This window comes from Vicia villosa, unplaced genomic scaffold (genome assembly GCF_029867415.1).
Source record: "Vicia villosa cultivar HV-30 ecotype Madison, WI unplaced genomic scaffold, Vvil1.0 ctg.004625F_1_1, whole genome shotgun sequence".
Lineage (NCBI taxonomy): Eukaryota > Viridiplantae > Streptophyta > Magnoliopsida > Fabales > Fabaceae > Vicia > Vicia villosa.
Window position 1 is genome coordinate 34,634 of NW_026706478.1, and position 23,455 is coordinate 58,088.

General features: G+C 35.0%; 1 protein-coding gene and 1 pseudogene across 1 annotated transcript; one reads left to right on the forward strand and one right to left on the reverse strand.

Annotated features, from left to right (window-relative positions):
• The first annotated feature begins 2,644 nt into the window (after positions 1–2,644).
• On the forward strand, positions 2,645–4,981 carry LOC131642198 (uncharacterized; annotated as a pseudogene).
• Positions 4,982–18,374: 13,393 nt separating this feature from the next.
• Positions 18,375–18,939, reverse strand: LOC131642196 (LOB domain-containing protein 24-like). Its single transcript, XM_058912469.1, has 2 exons — positions 18,787–18,939; positions 18,375–18,662 (listed from the first exon to the last, which is right to left on the reverse strand). The coding sequence occupies exons 1-2, from the start codon at positions 18,937–18,939 to the stop codon at positions 18,375–18,377; spliced, it is 441 nt and encodes a 146-aa protein (XP_058768452.1).
• Between the last annotated feature and the right edge of the window lie 4,516 nt (positions 18,940–23,455).

A 23,455-nucleotide genomic window follows, 5' to 3' on the forward strand; every position in this document is an offset into this window, starting at 1 on the left:
TCATATCAATCAATATCAAGAATTTTGGGGGATTACATCTCCACCATAACAACTACTCACATCTAAACTTTGAAAGAAAATCCACTAAAGGCAAAATATTTTTAAAGAAAGTTTTTTAAAAAAAGTTTGCAAACATAAGAAAGATTTTGAAATAGAGGGAGAAATTTTCAAAATTAAAGATGATGGGAGGAGATGAAGGAACTATCCTAAAGCATAAAATAAAAGCTAAGGACAAGAACAATCTAACCAATAAGAAGCCAACACTTAACATAAAGAAGTCAATGTAGATTTCTCATCCTTTGGATTAACACAACCAAGCAAGCACAATACCAAATATCAGATGAAATAAGCCTCAGATGAATCATATATCAAACAAAGTCTTCAATGAATATAACATCTTTATGAGTAGCTTGCAATCAAAGCCTTCGAAATGAACCATAAGAACTTAAGACAAAAATTGGCCAGAGTAACAGCTCCATACAGAAGAATTTCCAATCACAATGCCTTGGAGTAAACTTCAAAGACTTCAGACAAAAAAAAGTCATAAATTCAAAAATTATATAAACTATTATTGGTATTTTTTTCATAATTTTCGGAATTAAAATGAAGAAGATATGAATTTTTGAAGTTAAAACAAAATAAAATGAAAATAAAAGAAAAAAATAAAAAAGGTGATCAGGTGCAAGCAAGTACACGTAAAACCAATGCGCTCACGGATCTAAGCCATCCAACATAACTCATTAAATGACGTGGTCAAGGGAACGGTCAGATTCATGCATTCCACCTTAGATATTGGTCAATGCGCAGCAAAACAAATTAAAAAGTCAAACCAATCAAAATAAAACAATTGGCTCATGTTCATTGGTTTAACACAAACACGTAGGTCGTCTTCAACCTCTAGCCAAAAAATCCAAAAGGATTTCTGCAGAAAATGAAGGCCAATAAAAACGTAATCAAATCAAGTGTTAGTGGTATCATTGTGTTCGTCTCTCCTGGACGATCTCAACCACATCATCGTGAAATATTTATTCAAACTACAACATAGTCGATTTGGCAAAAATCAGACAAGTTAAAATATAAAAATCTCAAGAACAGATGCACTAAATCAAACCAAACCTTGAAATTAATTGTGCAGTTAGTTTCAATGAATCAAGGACTTCATGTTAGCCACAAATTTGAGTTGATTTAGTGGAGATTTTTACCTGAAAGAAGTTCAACATAAAGCTTCTGAAAATTAAGATGAGGAGCTTCAATGGAGGCACCGTTTGGCTTACAAACGATCTGGTTAGCTTCAAGGAAGGTCAAAGAAGCTAACTAAATGGAGAATTTGGTGGACTTAGGTGAGGAATGAAGAAAATGAAAATACAAATTCAGAGTTTGTGTGCGATATGGACAGGATTGTTTTGGCTCTGAAAATCTTAGAAAATGAATGGAATATGATCCTCTATTTATAGCTGAGCTCATGGAAGTCCTTTCCAGGACCTGTTAGTTGTCCTTCGTCATGTTTAGCTTTGAAACCCATGAATTTTACTTTGGCCTCTAAGGCCGCTTTTATCTTGTTTTCATCCATATAGGACGAAATCTTTTTCCATGTATAGGATTCAGACATCATCATCGAATTCGCTTCCCAAATCGGTTGGTTGGATATCCTTAGTGCCCCCAAAACCTAGGTCTTCAGTTCCAACAACCTGTTTGTCCCATTGGAAACCTTGTGTCGGGTGTAAATAAAGGGAACAATGCATTGTCCTCTTGGGAGAATGCAAAGCTGGCAGGTTCTCAAGGTGTGATATTTTCCAAGTTCCTATCAAAGTGGTGCCTTTCGACGTGATTGACCTCCGCCATAAAGTAGCTATGGTCGGCTTCGATATTCTCCACGATGTCGTCATCACGCAAAATGGTTATCCTCTAGTGCATTGAGGATGGTACTGCACCTATCCCATGTATCCACTCACGGCCCAACAGCAAATTGTAATTGGCCTTTGATTCGACCACCATAAACATGGTTGGTCTTATTATAGTGCCAATTGTTAGATCAACCTGGATGACTCCCAAGGTTGTTCCCACTTTTCCTTCATAGTTTGACAAAACCATATTATGAGGTTTTGTATCCATGTCGGACTTTCCTAGCTTTTTCAATTTAGTATGCGGCATTAGCAGGGGCGGAACCATTATGAGGCAGGGTGTGGCTTTAGCCACACCAGTTTTTTTACTTTTTTTTTATATAGTATGTATAATATTTAGTTAAACTAAAATTAAGTTAATTTGTAAATTAAAAAATACTATAATACAGCAATTCATTTTTCTCTCTCTTAATATCTCTATTTTCTTTCTTTCTCTCTCTCACACCATAACTTCTTTTTCTCTTCTTCTCAAACCCCACCATCTCTCATATTTGTCTCTTATTCTCATATTTTTTAATCCAAAATTTCATTATTTTCTTCTCCAATTTGTTCACTTGACTTGGTTGCATTTATTTGTGTGTGATTGAAAATCAAAGGTAAAGTGGGTATTTCAAATTTCTCTCATTCTTTTCTCCTTTTTGAGTTGAACCCTAAACCCCCAATTTATTAAAAATACCAACTTTCTTAATTTCTCATGAATTATTTTCTTTCTAATCATTTGGTTTTATTGTTCTCTTTATAGGATGAAGAAATTTTTTCCGGTACTCTCTAGAGACAAAGCTACTTCTTCGACTAATGTAGAAGCATCGGAAAGTATCAAAGTTGTTGATTATGAATTGTTGGAAACGGATCCGGGAATTAGGCCTCCAATTTCAAGCTATCATCCCGACATCCAAAATGAGGTAAGGAAAGCTTATTTAAAAATAGGTCGTCATCAACCTCCTCACAATTTCGTATACCCTTGGTCTATTCAAGGTAAACAAAAGCGTCGATTTTGCAAAAATTGGTTTGATTTGTATGATTGGATTGATTATAGTGAATCTAAGGACCTAGTGTTTTGTTTGCCATGTTTTTTGTTTAAAAATGTTTCTAAGTATGGGGGGATCACTTTGTGGGAGACGGTTTTGGTGATTGGAAGAATGCTCAAAGGTTGGCTAATCATGCTACTTCTTCCAATAGTCATGTTGATTGTGTGCATATGGGTTATGCTCTCATGAATCCAAACCAAAGTATTAAGGCCTCGTTTGTTAATCAAACTAAGCAAATGAATGCCGAATATCGTGTTCGTGTAAACACATCCCTTGTAGCTACTAAGTTTCTTTTGAGGTGTGGCATGCCATTTAGAGGGAGTGATGAGTCTCTTAACTCTTTATTTAAGGGGCCATTTCTTGAGTTGGTGGATACTTTAAAGGAAATCAACCCGGAGATAGCTAGTGTAATTAATTGTGCTCCGGGAAATAACCTTATGACTTCCCCTAAGATTCAAAAGGATCTTGCCGCTGCTTGTGCATGTGAAATAACTCAACAAATTATATGTGATATTGCGGATGATGTGTTGTGTTTTGATTGATGAATCTGGTGATGTTGCTGGTAAAGAACAAATGGCTGTTGTTATTCGCTATGTTAATAATGAAGGTTTGGTAAAAGAAAGGTTTCTTGGCATTGTAAGTGTTAAAGAAACAAGTGTTAAGTCACTTAAGGAGGCACTTGAGAAGTTGTTGTCTATTAATGGCTTGAGTATATCTAGCATTAGGGGGCAAGGGTATGACGGAGCTAGCAATATGAGAGGTAAGTTTGGTGGTTTGAGAACTTTAATCCAAAATGAGAATCCATCTGCTTATTATGTGCATTGTTTCGCCCATCAACTTCAATTGGCACTTGTTGCATGTGCTAAGACTCACAAAGATGTTAGTGGGTTTTTCGGTAAGGTCAATATGCTTGTTAATTTCATTCGATCTTCTAATAAGAGACAAGAATTACTTCGGGACAAACAAGTAGCTCAGTTTGCTAAATTGATTGAAGAGGGCCAAATAGAAACTGGTAGTGGGTTAAACCAAGAATCATCTATTGCTAGAGCAGGTGACACTCGTTGGGGTTCCCACTTTAGGACTCTCACTAGTTTGATGACTTTGTATGGTGCCATTATTGGGGTACTTGAAGAAGTTGGAAATGATACGTCATTTGAAAAATATGGTGAAACTATGCTTTTGTTAGATGTGCTTCAATCATTTGATTTTATCTTCATGTTATATATGATGGTTGAGATTTTAGGATTTACAAATGATTTGAGTGTAGCGTTACAAAAGCGTGATCAAGATCTTTTGAATGCTTTGTCACTTGTCAATGCTACCAAACAAGAATTACAAGAAATGAGGAATGATGGATGGGAAGAGCTTATATCTAAGGTTATGGAAATTTGCAATAAGCTTGACATTGATGTGCCTGACATGGATGCATCATATGTGCAAGGGAAGAAACCTAGGCGACATGCTACAACTTCTAGTGTTTCTAATTTGCATCATTATAAGCATGATTGTTTGTTTAATGTTTTAGATTTGCAGTTGCACGAGCTCAATGCTAGGTTTGATGAAGAGAATACTGAACTTTTAGAATGTGTTTCATGTTTGAGTCCTTCATCGTCATTTGCAGCTTTTGATGTGAAAAAGTTATTAAGGATGGTTGAACTTTATCCAAATGATTTTGTGGATGTGCCGGAAGTGGTGATGCGACATCAACTTCAAAATTATGTTAGAAATGTTCGATGTGATCCAAAATTTGCAAATTTAAAAGGACTTTCAGATCTTTGTGCAAAATTTGTGGAAACAAATAAGTGCAACACATTTGATATGGTTTATAAGCTTCTGAAATTGGCTTTAGTCTTGCCGGTAGCAACTGCAAGTGTGGAACGTGTTTTTTCAGCTATGAAGTTTGTGAAGAGTCAATTATGTAACAAAATGAGTGATCAGTGGTTAAATGATCGTCTTGTAACTTTTATAGAAAAAGATGTTCTTGGAACAATTAACAATGATGTTATTTTAGCTCATTTTCAAGAAATGAATGATAGACGATTTTCATTGTAATGTATTGCATTAAATATTATTATTCATTTTTAATGTGATTTAGTTCGTACTTTCGTTTATATTTAGCCACACCAATATATATTGTCTGGATCCGCCCCTGGGCATTAGATTCACAGTCGCTCCTCCATCAACTAGTATTTTGTTGATGGGAATAACTTCCATTTTTCCTCTTATAAAAAGAGGTTTCAGATGGCCCTTCATAGCTGCATCCGGCCTTTTGAAGAAGTCATTCAGCTCTTCGACAGAATCATTGTTCATGACATAATAACAAATTGGCCTATGTCTTGCCATTTCAACATCTATGTTTTCCTCTGGCTCTTCGATCTCTATTATTTGGTCGTATTCCCTTTGTCGCACCCCAATTTTTGACCTACATATTTCGTTCATTTGATAGTATTGCATTCATATTTAGTGTGCATTCATTCATCGCATTTTTTTTCGCATAACTTGAAAAAATTGACTTTTTTATGAAAGTCAACAAAAATAGCTTATGTAGTCTAAAATAAATTTAATTCTTATACTATTTTATTTTTTAGTTTAGGTTAGATTAATTTTTTAGTCTTTAATATTATTCTTATTTTTTTTTAGTTTAGGTGTAACTTAAATTAATCTTTTTAGTTTTAATATCATTTTTAATTTTAGTTTAAATTTATTTTGAATTAATTGACTATTTCATTTTTTTTAAAAACATCTTTTATTATTATTATTATTATTATTTTTAGTATTATTATTATTATTATTATTTTCAAAAAAATAAATAAGATTTACAACAAAAAAGGGCTATTGTATTTTTTTGGGCCCAAATCCTTTCTAGCAGTCCATTTACTTTTTACGTTAAACAAAATGGTACAGAAAATAATAAACAAAAAAATTTGTTTTCTTTCTCCCACTACCCTTCACGTTGCAATCTCTCTGCTACCTATTCTAATAGAAACAAAAATTCTGCACCATAGCTTGTCTTCTTGCTCTGTCCTGCTACCACTATGCTGCTTCAAACACTCCAAAACCTGCACAAAAGCATTGCAAAACAGGCCAAAATTTTCACCAAAATGTCCATACATTAACCTGCAACAAAAGTAACAAGCAGCTTACCAAAAATGTTCAAATCTCATCAAATTTTTCCCCCCAATTTTCATCCAAACCCTAATCTTCTATTCTATATAAACAGACATTCAGCAACATAAGGAAGAGGCAGCCACACTTAACCACAAAAACCCTAGAGAAACTACTGAGTAACAACAAAAGGGGCAGCCACGAAATTCACCGAAACCTCACAGGGCATAACACTGACAATCAAACCATAAACTACCCTTCAACTCTCAAACCTCACTCATATTCAGAACCTCACTCAATAGCCAATAACAAACAGAAGCATACAACACAATACACAGAAACTTTCAATCCGTGTCTCCATTCACCATTAAACCGAAACTCAATTATAACCCCCACCCTGCAACCAAGCCGCAAACTCAGAGACACAACAGCCCTCTGCACTCACACTTAACTTCTTGCCTCAATACCCCAACCTGTAAATCGTCCTCACTCAATCTCAGCGACACATCCACCGCGCGTACGCTCGCAACACACCCGCAAATCCAGAAGGCATCATCAACAACAAAAATCGCAGAAACGGATAGTAGCAAGAGGCAGAGACAGAGTAGATCGAAGAGAAGAACATTTCAAAGAGGAAACAGATTCGAAGAACATACCTGAATATACCCTCTGTTTGTTCCTTTATGATTTATTTTGCTTTTAATTTCCATTTGCTTTGATGATATGTAATAACTTCTGAATCTTAATCAATATTAGGGGTTTAGGGTTTTGATTTGGGACTTAGGGTTCATGATTTTATGATGTATGTTGTTGAAGCTCCATCCATGGTGATTCGAGAGAGAGCGACCGTGAGATCGAGAGAGGCGAGGGTTTCATTTGTCGCTTCTCTCCATTTCTTTGCCGGTGATAAAAACTGAGTGAGATTGACGCGAGAGAGGTAACGTTAGAGTCAGAGAGAGAAAATCGTGAGTTAAGATGAGAGTTGAAGTTACGTGTTTTTTCTTTTCTGTTTGAGGCAAGTTGGGGCGGCTGGATCCCCTAACATCCATTTTTTTTAAGTTTATTAGGGTTTTCTTTTGATTATTTCAATTGGGCTTAAGTTTCAGCCCGTTTCCTTTGCTATCATCCGAATTCCTTCCTGCTACACACATTTCCTAGCATACCCTCCTGCTGTTTATTCTCTATTGATTCTGGGCCTCTTTGGCCCGATCCCTTCCCAAACTTAAGGGCCCAGCGCCTCTATTCCTCTTTACACCCCTAGTCTAGGTTTCACACCCCCCATTTATTTCTTTAGAACCCAATTTTGTTTTTACTTTATTTTAATTATCTCCATGGCAATCTTATTTTAGTTTCTAATATATAAAATTCAAAAATATTTTAGGTTTAGACTTTAATCAAAAATATACAAAAATATGTTTTTTAATTTAGCTTTTATTATTCTCTTAATATTATTAAAATACCAAAAATATTAGAATTAATTTCATCCAAAATAAATAAACCTTGGTTCAACGCCAAGTCATTTCAAATCATTTCTCGATCCAAAGTCGAGTTTTCTTTTCAAAAATCTTTTTCTTAACCGCACCGAAAGATCGTGTGACAAGAAGTGTACACCTCTTGAATACCTCGATTCTTTTGGATTAACACATTTTCTTTAAACCTTTCTTTAATTAAATCGAAAGATCTTGTGACAAGGGGTGAACACCTCTTGAATACCCTGATCTTTTGAAACTAAAGCACATTAATAAAATCAAAGTGATCAAGTGACAAGAAGTGCACACCTCTTGAATACCTTCGATCCTTTGAATCAAACAATAAAAAACTTTCTTAATCAAATCGAAGAAATCAAGTGACAAGAAGTGCACATCTCTTGAATACCTTGATTTTCTTGAACCAAAACTCTTTAATTAATCAAAGTGATCCTGTGACAAGGGGTGAACACCTCTTGAATACCTTGATCTTTTGAATTAAAATACATTAATCAAACCGAAAGATCTTGTGACAAGAAGTGCACACCTCTTGAATACCTTGATCTTTTGAAACAAATTAATTAACTTGGACAACAAGTGACAATGGGGCTCGCTCCTGTTCAATACCTTGGGTAAAGACGCGCTAGGTGAACACCTATGCTCAATCCTTTGCTAAATGTCCGTAAAAACATTCTTTAAAACACAACTTCAATTTCATTCAAACCTTTTTGCCTTATGGCTTTTAAAACTCTTTTCATAAACGAGACACTTATCCAATTTTCAATACGAACATACTTCCACATGTGAAGATCGAACATCTTCCACTCGAATGCGATGATGGCCAAAATCATGTCTTATCTTGATTTAGTCATCCATTCTTGTAGTGATATCATATCCATGTGCGCGTAGTATTTTCCATTTGAAAGCGATCGAGTACCTCTCGCTAAAATCAACCAACAAAACTTTTCGTGGTTCTTCGCCCGAACTACGATTGCTCTGACTTTCCCATTGCACTAGGGAATACGTAGGCACAAGATACAAACGTCTTGGCGAGCATAATAATAAAAAACCTTTTCTTTTTCTTCACAATAATAGAAAACCCTAAAAAACATTTCTTTTATCTTTTATCAATTACTAAGCTAAAGAACACAAACATTACGCTAACACTCAAACGCTAAACTAACTAAATGGGTCCCATCGAGTACGATGGAGGTGAGGGGTGCTAATACCTTCCCCTTGCTTAACCGACTCCCGAACCCTAATTTGGTTACGAACGACCATCTTATCCTTTTCTTTTTTATCCGTGGGTTTTATCGATATTTTCCCTTTCCTTTTGGAATAAATAAAGTTCGGTGGCGACTCTGTTGTACTTCGAATGCGTGAAAACGCGTCGAGTCACATTTTTACCGCTACAGAAAGTGGCGACTCTGCTGGGGACATCCTAAGAGAGTCAACCCTAGTTTAGTTTGTTTTATGTTTGGGTGTTTTATTTTGTTTGTTTATTCATGTGTTCTTTATGCTTATGTTCTTTATATTTATTCTTGTATTATTTATGTTTCTTTACTCCTGTTTTACCGCTTTTATTTTTATTTCTGTATATACTCATTTGTGGGTATGGGAATGATACTTGAGAGAAGCTCTCAACCCGAGCTTTGAAAAACAAGAGAAAAACATAAGTTAGGAGGTGGTTGTGTAGTGCTAGTCCCCAAGGTGAACACCTTGAATGGCTAATACGAAAACCCCACTTGGAGGAGACTTAGTCATGAAATTTGTCATAAGATGGTTCGCCCATCGCATGGCAGAAATCTGATTTCGTCGCTAACTCCAAGGACCTTTAGAACCCGTTCCATCTGTAGAGGTTATGTTATATCCAAAAACTCTAGAGCTAACCTTGTGAGGGGATTCTTGGGTAAAGAACTTAGAACTGTCCTAACTTAGGGAGCCTTCCTCAATAGGTTGTTTTTGTTATCACGCTTTGCATCCAACATTGCATGACATTGCATATCATTTGCATCACGCCAGTACCTCATTCCAACTGTCTCTTTCATTCAGTTATCTATCAACTGTCAAACTGGTTCCTCCACACGAGTACGAGACTAGAGCCAACGTCAGACGAAGAATGGCGGACCAAGAACAACATAATGCTGAAGTTAGAATGGAGATTGAGGATTTGAAGTCAGGAATGACTAAGCTCACCGAGATGTTGCAAGTTCTGATTGCTAGAGGAGAGCCACCTCAAAGGACTGCTATTCAAGAGGTCGCCAACAATGTTGAAGGCCCTATTCTTGTTCAAAGGCCAGCCACTACTTGGCCCGAGTTTGGTTTACCTCCTGATTATTCTCCACCTCACGCTACTGCTGCTATGGTTGGTCAAACTTCACGACCAATGTTCCAAGCTCCAATCATGACTGAGTCTCAGCCAATCGTGCACGCTGCTGCCCAAACCACTTATGAAAATCCTCTCTTCGAGTACCAAGCTGGTGACATTGATGAAGTCAAAGAACAATATCAAGTCTTGGAGAAAAGACTAAGAGCTATGGAAGGCGCTGATTACTTTGGGGTTGCTGCTGAGAACATGTGTTTGGTTTCCGACCTAGTCATACCTGCCAAGTTCAAAACTCCCGAGTTTGAAAAGTACAAAGGGTACACTTGTCCAAGAAGTCATTTGACCATGTACTACCGCAAGATGGCTGCATATACCAATAACGACAAACTGCTGATTCACTGCTTTCAAGATAGTCTGACTGGCGCTTCCCTGAAGTGGTATATGGGACTGGAGAGGAGTCGTATCCATTGCTTCCAAGATCTGACTGATGCTTTCATGAAGCAGTACAAGTACAACCTGGACATGGCTCCTGATCGCCGTCAACTTCAAAACATGTCTCAAAAGGAAAGAGAATCTTTTAAGGAGTATGCTCAACGCTGGAGAGAGCTAGCTTCTCAAGTGGAACCTCCTCTGGCCGAGAAAGAATTAACCGGAATGTTCATGGATACTCTCTCACCTTTCTATTGGGAGAAGATGATTGGAAGTGTGTCCTCCAACTTTACAGACTTGGTGACCATTGGTCAAAGGCTAGAGGAAGGAATTAAGAATGGCAAGGTTACCAATGCTGCTGAATCCTCTAGTGGCGCAAAGAAACCATATGGAAACTTCTATAAGAAGAAAGATGGTGAAACCAACGCCATTTCAAATGATGATAGAGGACCTCACTATGATCAACCACTTGTAGCTGCTGTTGGTCCTGTTGTCAAAACTCAACCATTTCAAGTTCCTCAACGTCAGAACCGCAATAGGACTCACTTTGATCCTATTCCTATGACTTACACTGAGTTGTATCCGACTTTAATTCAGGAATCATTGGTGACCCCTAGACCAACTCAGCCGAGAATAGCTCCATTCCCTCCTGGGTACGACTCGAATGTCAAATGTGACTTCCACGGTGGGGTAGTGGGTCATTCAATTGAAGATTGCAGAATTCTGAAAGAAAAAGTTCAAGATCTAATTGATAAGAAGATGATATCTTTCAAGGATACCAATCCTAATGTTGTCAACAATCCTTTGCCAAAACAGAGTGGCTGAGGACGAAGCAAGCCAAGTTATTTTCCTAAAGCCAAGTGTTTCATGATAGGACAACTCCTCCTCATCACTGATTAGTCACTAGGCCTTGTTTCCTTCTGTTTGCGAATTCCTTATGTTATTTCATGTACTGCATTTAAACTTTGTTTGTCCTGAGTATTTGATTTTAATGAAATGAGCATCGCGTATTTTGATTCAATTCAATCCACTGTGTTTATCTTTATGTTTTATCTTTTAAAAAAAAAATAATATATAAATAAAAAAAACAAAAATATATTTCTTGTTCACTTTCTTTATCAAACTTGTGATTTATGCAAAGATTGGAGGGAGGATGATGATAACAAAATACCCAAATTTTTTGAATTGTATGCTTTCAAATAGAACTTTGCTGATGATGTACAGGCATTGTTTCAATTCCCAAACACTGGAGAAATAAGGAAGTTAATCCCTAGTCAACCTCTTTGAGCCTTCGAAGGTGGAGTTTCTTTTTTAAACGAAAAAACCCGCAATTTTAACCTGGGGCAGGGTAGTTCTCAGTTAATTTGTGTATGCATTCAATTTCAAGATAATCATTAAGTACACCTTCCAATAAGGGTTTAGATCAAAAGTGACCAAAATGGTTATCATTATCAAGGCAGTCACTATCTTTCAAATACAAAAAATATTTCAAAAAAAAAAGAGCCCGCTAAGTCAAAACCTACGAAGGAGACTTAGGCAAAACTGGGGCATCCCGCTGGCTGTAATCTCAAATGAAACAGTTTAGGCAAAAATTAGGGATAAAAAAAAGGATAAGTCAATAAATTCCATGAACAACAATAAAACGTTGTGACTATCAAATGGAAGAGGTGACTGCCATCTCAAAGATTCCCTTGGTCTTTAAACCGTCATCATTATCATAGGTGCAAGTCCAAAAACCTTTTGGAACCTGAATGCATAATCTGATTTAACTGAGCGTAGGATTGAAGATCATCACGGAGAATGGGGTGGGTACAAATACATTTTGAGCCTTTTATCCTTTGTTTCTAAAAACCGTGAACCTAGCCACGTTACAACCCTCAAAAGACCTAATTGAAGCAAGGTTTATTTTGAAAGCATACTACAACAAGGTTGCGTTAACCTGACTCCTAAAGATCTTTGCAAATATTTTGTTTTACCATACCTTTTGCTTTATCCATCATTTTGAATGTCTAAACCATTGTATTTAGACTTTTGATTCATTTTCTTTACATCAATAATATCATTCCTACAATGATTTTGATTTCAAAATATGTTTTGAGCATTGCATTAAAATTACCATTTTTGAATGAACATTTTATTTGTAAGTACTCATCTTCAAGGAAGTTCAAACAGTCAAGAGACTTGATTAGTGATCCTATCAGGGGCACGTTACTTCAAGATCATGTTATTCAAGACTTATACTGGGGCATGTGGTCCTGACATTCATTTCAAGTACTGAAGCAACGATCAGATAACAATCACTCAATTAGGGACAGTTTTCTTCAGCGATCCCCAAGCAGTTTAGCAGCCCTTCCCAAGAGGATCATCAGTGTGACATAACAGAGATGGAAATGTGCTTGTGTTGAGGAATCAGAATTCCAATCTACCCTCACAAAAAGAGTCTACCTCAGCTTTCATAACCAATTGCATCACATTGATCATTCATCACGCATAGAAAATTCATTATCATGCATAAAAACCAAATTCATGCTCATTTACATTCTTTCGAGGTCTCGTTGTTATCAAACATCTTACCCTGAGATCAAAGTCCAACTCACTTGGCATTTACCAAAGCGGTTTCGTCTTATATTCATCAGTACATTAGCTGATAATGTCAATTTACTTTTATTCATCAGTACATTATCTGATGTCATTCACCACTTGTTGCTATTATCAGTACATTAATTGATAATATGCACTTTCATTTCCCGTCATTAGTACATTAATTGATGCGGGACTTTCATCAGTACATTAGCTGATATCAAAAGTCTCCTGTTTTCTATCGTCAGTACATTAGCCGATGATTGATCATGGTTGTCCCATCCTTATCAGTACATTAGCTGGTATATGATTACCTCTTCGTCAGTACATTAACCGACGTCGGCCTCTTTCTTCTTGCCTTATCAGTACATTAACTGGTATAGGATTACCTTTCGTCGGTACATTAGCTGATGGCAATTCCCTCTTGTTTCCCTCATCAATACATTAACTGATGCAAGTCGATTTGTTTCACATCTTCAGTACGTTAACTGATGATATCATCCTTTTTTTTCCCTCTTCAGTACATTAATTGAAGTCGTGTATCCTTTTCATCTTTTATCAGTACATTAGTTGATAAGAGGTCTCATTTCCATCTTTAGTACATTAGCTAAAGCCAATGGTCTCCCTTACCTTACCAGTACATTAGCTGATATGGGTCGCTGTTTTCATCCAAAGCCAATAATTGGATGTCACAATCCACAATAAGGTGTTTTTCTCTGTCTAATGTCACTCTTAGACGCTTCTACTGTCTTTTTACCCAGAGTTTTATCTCTCATTTCAAAGTCTTTCCATCATTAGTTTATCTTATTCCCCACAGAGAATCGAGTCTGTCTCATATCATATTGCATTCAAAATAACAAAAAAAGTGTCCATTGCATTCATGTCATAAGCATTGTTGCGGCGATCTTAGGACAAAAATTGTGTACTTTGTATTTAAGTCTCTTCACATCTTCGATAGAAGAAACTTAAATAGGGGCATCTGTCGCACCCCAATTTTTGACCTACATATTTCGTTCATTTGATAGTATTGCATTCATATTTAGTGTGCATTCATTCATCGCATTTTTTTCGCATAACTTGAAAAAATTGACTTTTTTATGAAAGTCAACAAAAATAGCTTATGTAGTCTAAAATAAATTTAATTCTTATACTATTTTATTTTTTAGTTTAGGTTAGATTAATTTTTTAGTCTTTAATATTATTCTTATTTTTTTTTAGTTTAGGTGTAACTTAAATTAATCTTTTTAGTTTTAATATCATTTTTAATTTTAGTTTAAATTTATTTTGAATTAATTGACTATTTCATTTTTTTTAAAAACATCTTTTATTATTATTATTATTATTATTTTTAGTATTATTATTATTATTATTATTTTCAAAAAAATAAATAAGATTTACAACAAAAAAGGGCTATTGTATTTTTTTGGGCCCAAATCCTTTCTAGCAGTCCATTTACTTTTTACGTTAAACAAAATGGTACAGAAAATAATAAACAAAAAAATTTGTTTTCTTTCTCCCACTACCCTTCACGTTGCAATCTCTCTGCTACCTATTCTAATAGAAACAAAAATTCTGCACCATAGCTTGTCTTCTTGCTCTGTCCTGCTACCACTATGCTGCTTCAAACACTCCAAAACCTGCACAAAAGCATTGCAAAACAGGCCAAAATTTTCACCAAAATGTCCATACATTAACCTGCAACAAAAGTAACAAGCAGCTTACCAAAAATGTTCAAATCTCATCAAATTTTTCCCCCCAATTTTCATCCAAACCCTAATCTTCTATTCTATATAAACAGACATTCAGCAACATAAGGAAGAGGCAGCCACACTTAACCACAAAAACCCTAGAGAAACTACTGAGTAACAACAAAAGGGGCAGCCACGAAATTCACCGAAACCTCACAGGGCATAACACTGACAATCAAACCATAAACTACCCTTCAACTCTCAAACCTCACTCATATTCAGAACCTCACTCAATAGCCAATAACAAACAGAAGCATACAACACAATACACAGAAACTTTCAATCCGTGTCTCCATTCACCATTAAACCGAAACTCAATTATAACCCCCACCCTGCAACCAAGCCGCAAACTCAGAGACACAACAGCCCTCTGCACTCACACTTAACTTCTTGCCTCAATACCCCAACCTGTAAATCGTCCTCACTCAATCTCAGCGACACATCCACCGCGCGTACGCTCGCAACACACCCGCAAATCCAGAAGGCATCATCAACAACAAAAATCGCAGAAACGGATAGTAGCAAGAGGCAGAGACAGAGTAGATCGAAGAGAAGAACATTTCAAAGAGGAAACAGATTCGAAGAACATACCTGAATATACCCTCTGTTTGTTCCTTTATGATTTATTTTGCTTTTAATTTCCATTTGCTTTGATGATATGTAATAACTTCTGAATCTTAATCAATATTAGGGGTTTAGGGTTTTGATTTGGGACTTAGGGTTCATGATTTTATGATGTATGTTGTTGAAGCTCCATCCATGGTGATTCGAGAGAGAGCGACCGTGAGATCGAGAGAGGCGAGGGTTTCATTTGTCGCTTCTCTCCATTTCTTTGCCGGTGATAAAAACTGAGTGAGATTGACGCGAGAGAGGTAACGTTAGAGTCAGAGAGAGAAAATCGTGAGTTAAGATGAGAGTTGAAGTTACGTGTTTTTTCTTTTCTGTTTGAGGCAAGTTGGGGCGGCTGGATCCCCTAACATCCATTTTTTTTAAGTTTATTAGGGTTTTCTTTTGATTATTTCAATTGGGCTTAAGTTTCAGCCCGTTTCCTTTGCTATCATCCGAATTCCTTCCTGCTACACACATTTCCTAGCATACCCTCCTGCTGTTTATTCTCTATTGATTCTGGGCCTCTTTGGCCCGATCCCTTCCCAAACTTAAGGGCCCAGCGCCTCTATTCCTCTTTACACCCCTAGTCTAGGTTTCACACCCCCCATTTATTTCTTTAGAACCCAATTTTGTTTTTACTTTATTTTAATTATCTCCATGGCAATCTTATTTTAGTTTCTAATATATAAAATTCAAAAATATTTTAGGTTTAGACTTTAATCAAAAATATACAAAAATATGTTTTTTAATTTAGCTTTTATTATTCTCTTAATATTATTAAAATACCAAAAATATTAGAATTAATTTCATCCAAAATAAATAAACCTTGGTTCAACGCCAAGTCATTTCAAATCATTTCTCGATCCAAAGTCGAGTTTTCTTTTCAAAAATCTTTTTCTTAACCGCACCGAAAGATCGTGTGACAAGAAGTGTACACCTCTTGAATACCTCGATTCTTTTGGATTAACACATTTTCTTTAAACATTTCTTTAATTAAATCGAAAGATCTTGTGACAAGGGGTGAACACCTCTTGAATACCCTGATCTTTTGAAACTAAAGCACATTAATAAAATCAAAGTGATCAAGTGACAAGAAGTGCACACCTCTTGAATACCTTCGATCCTTTGAATCAAACAATAAAAAACTTTCTTAATCAAATCGAAGAAATCAAGTGACAAGAAGTGCACATCTCTTGAATACCTTGATTTTCTTGAACCAAAACTCTTTAATTAATCAAAGTGATCCTGTGACAAGGGGTGAACACCTCTTGAATACCTTGATCTTTTGAATTAAAATACATTAATCAAACCGAAAGATCTTGTGACAAGAAGTGCACACCTCTTGAATACCTTGATCTTTTGAAACAAATTAATTAACTTGGACAACAAGTGACAATGGGGCTCGCTCCTGTTCAATACCTTGGGTAAAGACGCGCTAGGTGAACACCTATGCTCAATCCTTTGCTAAATGTCCGTAAAAACATTCTTTAAAACACAACTTCAATTTCATTCAAACCTTTTTGCCTTATGGCTTTTAAAACTCTTTTCATAAACGAGACACTTATCCAATTTTCAATACGAACATACTTCCACATGTGAAGATCGAACATCTTCCACTCGAATGCGATGATGGCCAAAATCATGTCTTATCTTGATTTAGTCATCCATTCTTGTAGTGATATCATATCCATGTGCGCGTAGTATTTTCCATTTGAAAGCGATCGAGTACCTCTCGCTAAAATCAACCAACAAAACTTTTCGTGGTTCTTCGCCCGAACTACGATTGCTCTGACTTTCCCATTGCACTAGGGAATACGTAGGCACAAGATACAAACGTCTTGGCGAGCATAATAATAAAAAACCTTTTCTTTTTCTTCACAATAATAGAAAACCCTAAAAAACATTTCTTTTATCTTTTATCAATTACTAAGCTAAAGAACACAAACATTACGCTAACACTCAAACGCTAAACTAACTAAATGGGTCCCATCGAGTACGATGGAGGTGAGGGGTGCTAATACCTTCCCCTTGCTTAACCGACTCCCGAACCCTAATTTGGTTACGAACGACCATCTTATCCTTTTCTTTTTTATCCGTGGGTTTTATCGATATTTTCCCTTTCCTTTTGGAATAAATAAAGTTCGGTGGCGACTCTGTTGTACTTCGAATGCGTGAAAACGCGTCGAGTCACATTTTTACCGCTACACCCTTGACAGAACAGACACCACGTTACATGTGATATCTAGGGGAGGTTCTGAATCGGTGTCAAAGTAACTTAATATTATCACCAATATTTATCAAATTTTCTCTTCATATCACAACCATTTCCTTGATCTCATCATCTTGAAAATATATCTTCATCCTCTTTAACTTTTCTTTATCACTTGAAAACACATTTATGAAATCATATCTTATCTCAATTTTTTCCTAAAATTCACCAAAATATTTTTTTAATGGGTATGTTCGAAGCCCGCTTGACCCGACTCTACCCAGCCTATAAAAAACATAGACTCGATGGACTGGCCCAAAAAGACAAGGTCGTGTTTTTTAAAGTTATTTTACGGCCCGACCATTGCTAAATTATCGAGTTTATGGGTTGGCCCGATCGGCGAGCCCATTTTAACAGCTCTGATTAAGAAGGCCAATGTGAGAGAATGACATATTGTGAGGATAGAAAGTGACTCGCACATTTTCATTCAAGTCATTTTAACAGCTCTAATTAAGAAAGACCAATGTGAAAGAATGACATGTTGTGAGGATAGAAAGTGACTCGCACATTTTCATTCAAGTTAGTTTCTTTGAATCTATGCGATAGAAAGTTTAACTACAAAAATCTACATATAAATTTGGTATACTCCCATAGTTGAACTATTATTTTTCTCTTATAATATAGTAATAATTTTTTTTTTTAAGTTTATTGAAGAAAGAAAACATATCTACTCCAAATTTTAAAAATTTTATAATTTTGACACCTTGAATAAGTAAGATCCTTTATAAAGTGAATAAAAATAAGTAATAAATGAACAAACTAATCACCTCATTTTCATTACCACAAATATCAATTATTGAACTAATTCAAACATTCCTCAAAACATACCAAATACAATAACAAAATAAATAAAACCTCCAAATTAACTAAGTTTTTGAATATCAATAATCCAAAATAAGATCAAGCAGATTATTCAATTGAACCAATTAGTAGCTTGACTAGGCCATTGAAACTGCTCCATGCTATTACTCTGAGGTGGCAAAAAGTTTAAGTTTGATTTTTCAGCTTGAAATTGTGGATTTTGGAGTTTATGAAAAGCAATCTGAGTCTGAATTTTGGCCAACTCAATTTGTGTATCATGGATTTGTTGATACAATTTAGAAATAATCCCAACACATCCATAAACAGGATCTTGAATTCTACATTTTGCTTCTAAATATAAATTATTTGCAGCTTCTTCTCTTACATAATGAGGCAATTGCTGCAACATTAAAAAAAAATCCACAATATTAAAATATAAAATATATTTAATTTATATATTTTTTCCATGTTATAAATATATTATATAATATTAAATACTAAAATATATTATTAAAAAAAATTACCTGAAGTTTTTTTCCAACATTGCTACCACCATAGATTTTATGAACAAATGCAAATCTTTGAGGATCATTGGGAGGAAAATATGGAGAGAAAATGCAATCAGGTGGGCACCTTCTTCTTTGATTCTTGCAAGCTGCACACCTACCATAAATCATGATCTTAAAATCAAATATTTTATATAAAGAAAAAAATCCAAATACAAAATCTGACGCAAATAAAAGATTGATTTTTTTCTATATTTTTTCCATTGATAATCTTATACAGAATTTATGAAATATTTATATCCTAGATATTAGGTTGATTTAGGAAATACAAACGGCTAGATTTGAAGAAGGAAAGTTTTTGAATTTTTTTTTGATGAATTTTAAAATTGGAAGGATGTGTAACTCGTATGAAGACAATAAGCAGGAAATTTGTTTTAGAAATGGAAAGGTGGAAGCCAATAAATACCTACCTTTTACTCCTTTAAATGAATTCAAAATTTAATACTATATTAGATTTTTTTAAATAAATACAGAAATTGAAATTTTGTAAAAACATTGGATTACCAATATGATAAAATAATGCTCAAATTCTGACTCAAAGATATATCTATATTTAAGGTCCAGTATACTTGGAATAGTAGTATTTCTATTTATAGTGAAAACAATCTATATTTATTTGCATGTTTTATTACAAAATGAAAATAATCATAATCTATATCTATTTATAGATTGTGATTAATTAATAACGGTCAAATTGTAATTATACTTAAAAATTAAGAGTTTTCATTGGAAGTTGGATGCAATAATAAAAGTAAACTAAATAAAAATGATAAAGGAGATCTAAGATGAAGTCGACAATTCTCTCTTTTATCGTTACAAGGTAATTACGGTCTAATGATTACAATTGATCCTTCATAATCATGTTAAATTAGCCTAATGTCTAGATATATCAGTTCTTGCAGTTTTTACTTTTACTTTTTTTATAATGTATTTATTAACTTTCGAAGCCGCTTTTCTTTTATTTTTTAATTAAAATTTATCTAATACGCATCTCATTCATGCAAAGAAAAATTGATAGGTTCCGTAGCTAAATCTATTGAAGCATAATAAACTATTATATATAGAGAAAAATACAAATAAATTCAGTTCAGGGATAGTTCTGTAAGTTCATCTACGGAATGGCTTAGCATTATAGTATCCAGTAGATGCATCTACGGAAGTGTCTGATATAGTTTGAACCAGCATGATCACTTCTTCCATTGTTTCATTTCTTCAAACTCTCCATATTCCACACCCTAAAAATCCTACATCATGAATACCTTATTTCACTCCAAGTCTCAAACTTTTTTGTGCAACAAATCAAATGGAGTAAGAGGAGTCTGAAATTCAGGTAAATATCCATCTTCAACCACTACATTGTTCACATTATTCATCTAATTTTTCTGAAAAAAGTCACGCTGCTTCCGTAGATGTGTAACACCCCAAATCTACCCCGCAATTATAAACGAAAATCAAAGTGCATTTAAAATTATTCATCAAACGATGGGATGTCACAATTCGACTTAACCAAACAAACATACTTATATTGCATTTAATAAAGATACATAGCATTCGAAACAAAACTTTATTCACCATTTACAACTTAAACTTATAAGCACCTTTCAATTCAACTTAACACAAATGTCATCATGGAATACAATAATCATATAATAACGACTAATCCCCCCCGAGTGCTACGTATCAGAACAATGGACATCAACTCGACTTGCCATAAAGCAACATAAAGACTTCACATAAATAACCTCGGACATCCACGACTAATCTTGAGTACCTGCCCATTCCCATGGTAGGGGAAATATCAGCAAAGGGGTGAGATATCTTACAATATAAAGGAATGCATGATAAATAATATAGGAGATATAGATCATACATAATTTCACCACTTCGCATCACATAACATCATACAACAAGTTTCACCGCAAAACAACTTATCAATTTAATACAACTTTCAAAACGGCAACGATGTCATTAATCACATATTCAAATATACAAGTATGAAATCAAATACGTCACAACAAACATATCATTATCACGTCACAAAATACACCCCGTCATCTCAACAGTCCAAACACAATTCAAACGCAATTCAAATGCGACTCGAATGTGACTCAAACTTATGCACATGCATGTGGTACCATTGGAGTAAAACTCCCGTCTCAAACAGTTTGCCATTGGGCCGTCTTAAACATTTGCCACAAGGGTCGTCTCAAACATTTTCCACAAGGGCCGTCTCAAACAATTGCCACAAAGGCCGTCTCAAACAATGCAATGGATGCGACTCAAATGATGCACATCCACAAACACAACTTAAACCACTTAATCAACTTAAACGACATAATCAACTTGAACGACATAATCAACTTAAACAACATAACCACATCAACTAAACAACATCAACTCAATGCCAAGGTTCTATGGCAATAATTGTATCATAGTAATTTACCACATCTCAATCACATCATCACATCATATCGACATACAACATCTATTCAACTTCATTCTTATCAACATAATACAACTTATCAATAGTGACCATAGGGTCTACAACAACAACGGAAAATTCATCATGTTATAGCAACAATAACAATTCAACATATTGCACAACAACAACAAACATCAAAATGTTACAACAACAATAGCAATTCATCATGTTACAACAACAACAATTCATTATATTGCACAACAACAACAAACATCAACATGTTACAACAACAACAACAATTCATCATGTTACAACAACAACAATTCATTATACTGCACAACAACAACATCAACAAATTCGTCATATTCCTTAATTCAAGTAATCTTCGTAACACGTTATATTCAACTTCCAAATAAAGACATATATATTCTTAATTCATCACATGGCATCGTCGTCGACTCATACATATTAAATACGCACAATTAATCACATATAGCATACAACATCTTTATCAATTATGCATATCATCACATACCTCATTATATCATCATAAGGAAGGCACATATTATCATTTCAATAACATTGTATCGTCATAAGGAAAACATACATCAAGTTATACCGCAACATGGTTACATCGATTCATAGCAAAGAACATAATTCACATGTTAACACAACATAGTTCATCACTTAATCCTAATAAACACAATAGGAAAATATATCATATATTACATTATGGTATAGTTCGTTGCGTTAGCTTTCCAACGCTTCGAACGGCGCATAAAACGGAGTTACGGATCAAAAGTTACACACATTCGAATTTTTCTCAAATCTGCCTACAGTCGCGCCGCCACCCTACAGACGCGCCGCGAACTACAAGGTAGTAGCCTACCAACTACTCAGTTCTCTCCGCGAACTATTGTTCGCGCCGCGATCGCAGTGCAGGAACATTTCCCTGTACGCGTTCAGCATATCCCCCTTCTCATCCCAACACCCGAATTCATGTTCCAGCTCAAAATTACACACGAAATTCCCATACATATCATATATACAACACATAAGGACCTCTATAATCATCAAAACCTCATTAATCATGCAAATATATGAATTTTACCCAAAATCCTAAAAGTTAGGTTTTTCCATTCTTTCCACCAAACATACTACAATTCAAAACCCACACATAGAATCATGGTAAGAAGCATTATAACATATCATTTCCATCAATACATACAACATTACTCGAATGATTTCACTCAAAACCTAACATTTAGAACTCACACATCCAAGGAGAATAACATACAATCTAACCCACCATAAATATCATCATGCCAACCCTTAAAAAGTAAGAACCCCACCCTTACCTTAGCAAAAGTTTCACTTCCTTCAATGGAGCTCTTCCTCTTCATGCCATAGCTTTCCCTTTTCCTTCCCTTCTTTCTCTTCTTTCTCTTCTTTCTCTTATTTCTCTTCTTTCTCCACAAAATGAGTTATGAGGCCAAACCTCTAAAACCCTAACTCTTACTATCATTCTTTTCTTAATTGGGCTTAGCCCACAATCCAATCTCTTATGTCATATTTGTTTCACTTAGGCCCAATTCATAATCTCTCTTTAATTACTCAATTAAGCCAAATAACACACATAAATAATCAACCACACAACATAATCGAATATTATTTCCAATAATATTCCATATTTACCATTGATCCATAACTTTAACAATACTAACTCGCAATTGTACTTCTCTGACTAATCCGACTAATTAATCTGACCATAACTTAACTGCTCAAATCAACATATTAATCCATTATGTTTGTAGAATAATACCGATAAACCTTGACTTCAACTAATTCCAATGAATAAATCCTTGATCAATTTAATTAAATAATTAATTAAATTCTGGGCGTTATAAGATGCATATACGGAACGTGTTGAAGATGAACACTCTCGTAGGTTTATCTACGGAACAATCACTGAGTTATTTTTTTCCAACAATTATGTAATTCGGTGTTATTTTGGCAATTGTTTGCAAATAGGTATGGTCCATCCCGATAATATTTCAAGAGAATTAGCTCATTTAGTTAATGTTTGTACGAGTGTTGATGGGGTAGTCGCAAAGAAGATAGATGTCAAAGGTGACTTGAGTAGCAAGGAAGACTTTGATGATCGTGAAAGCATGCTAACATAGATTTGTAGGAATGCAACTAACC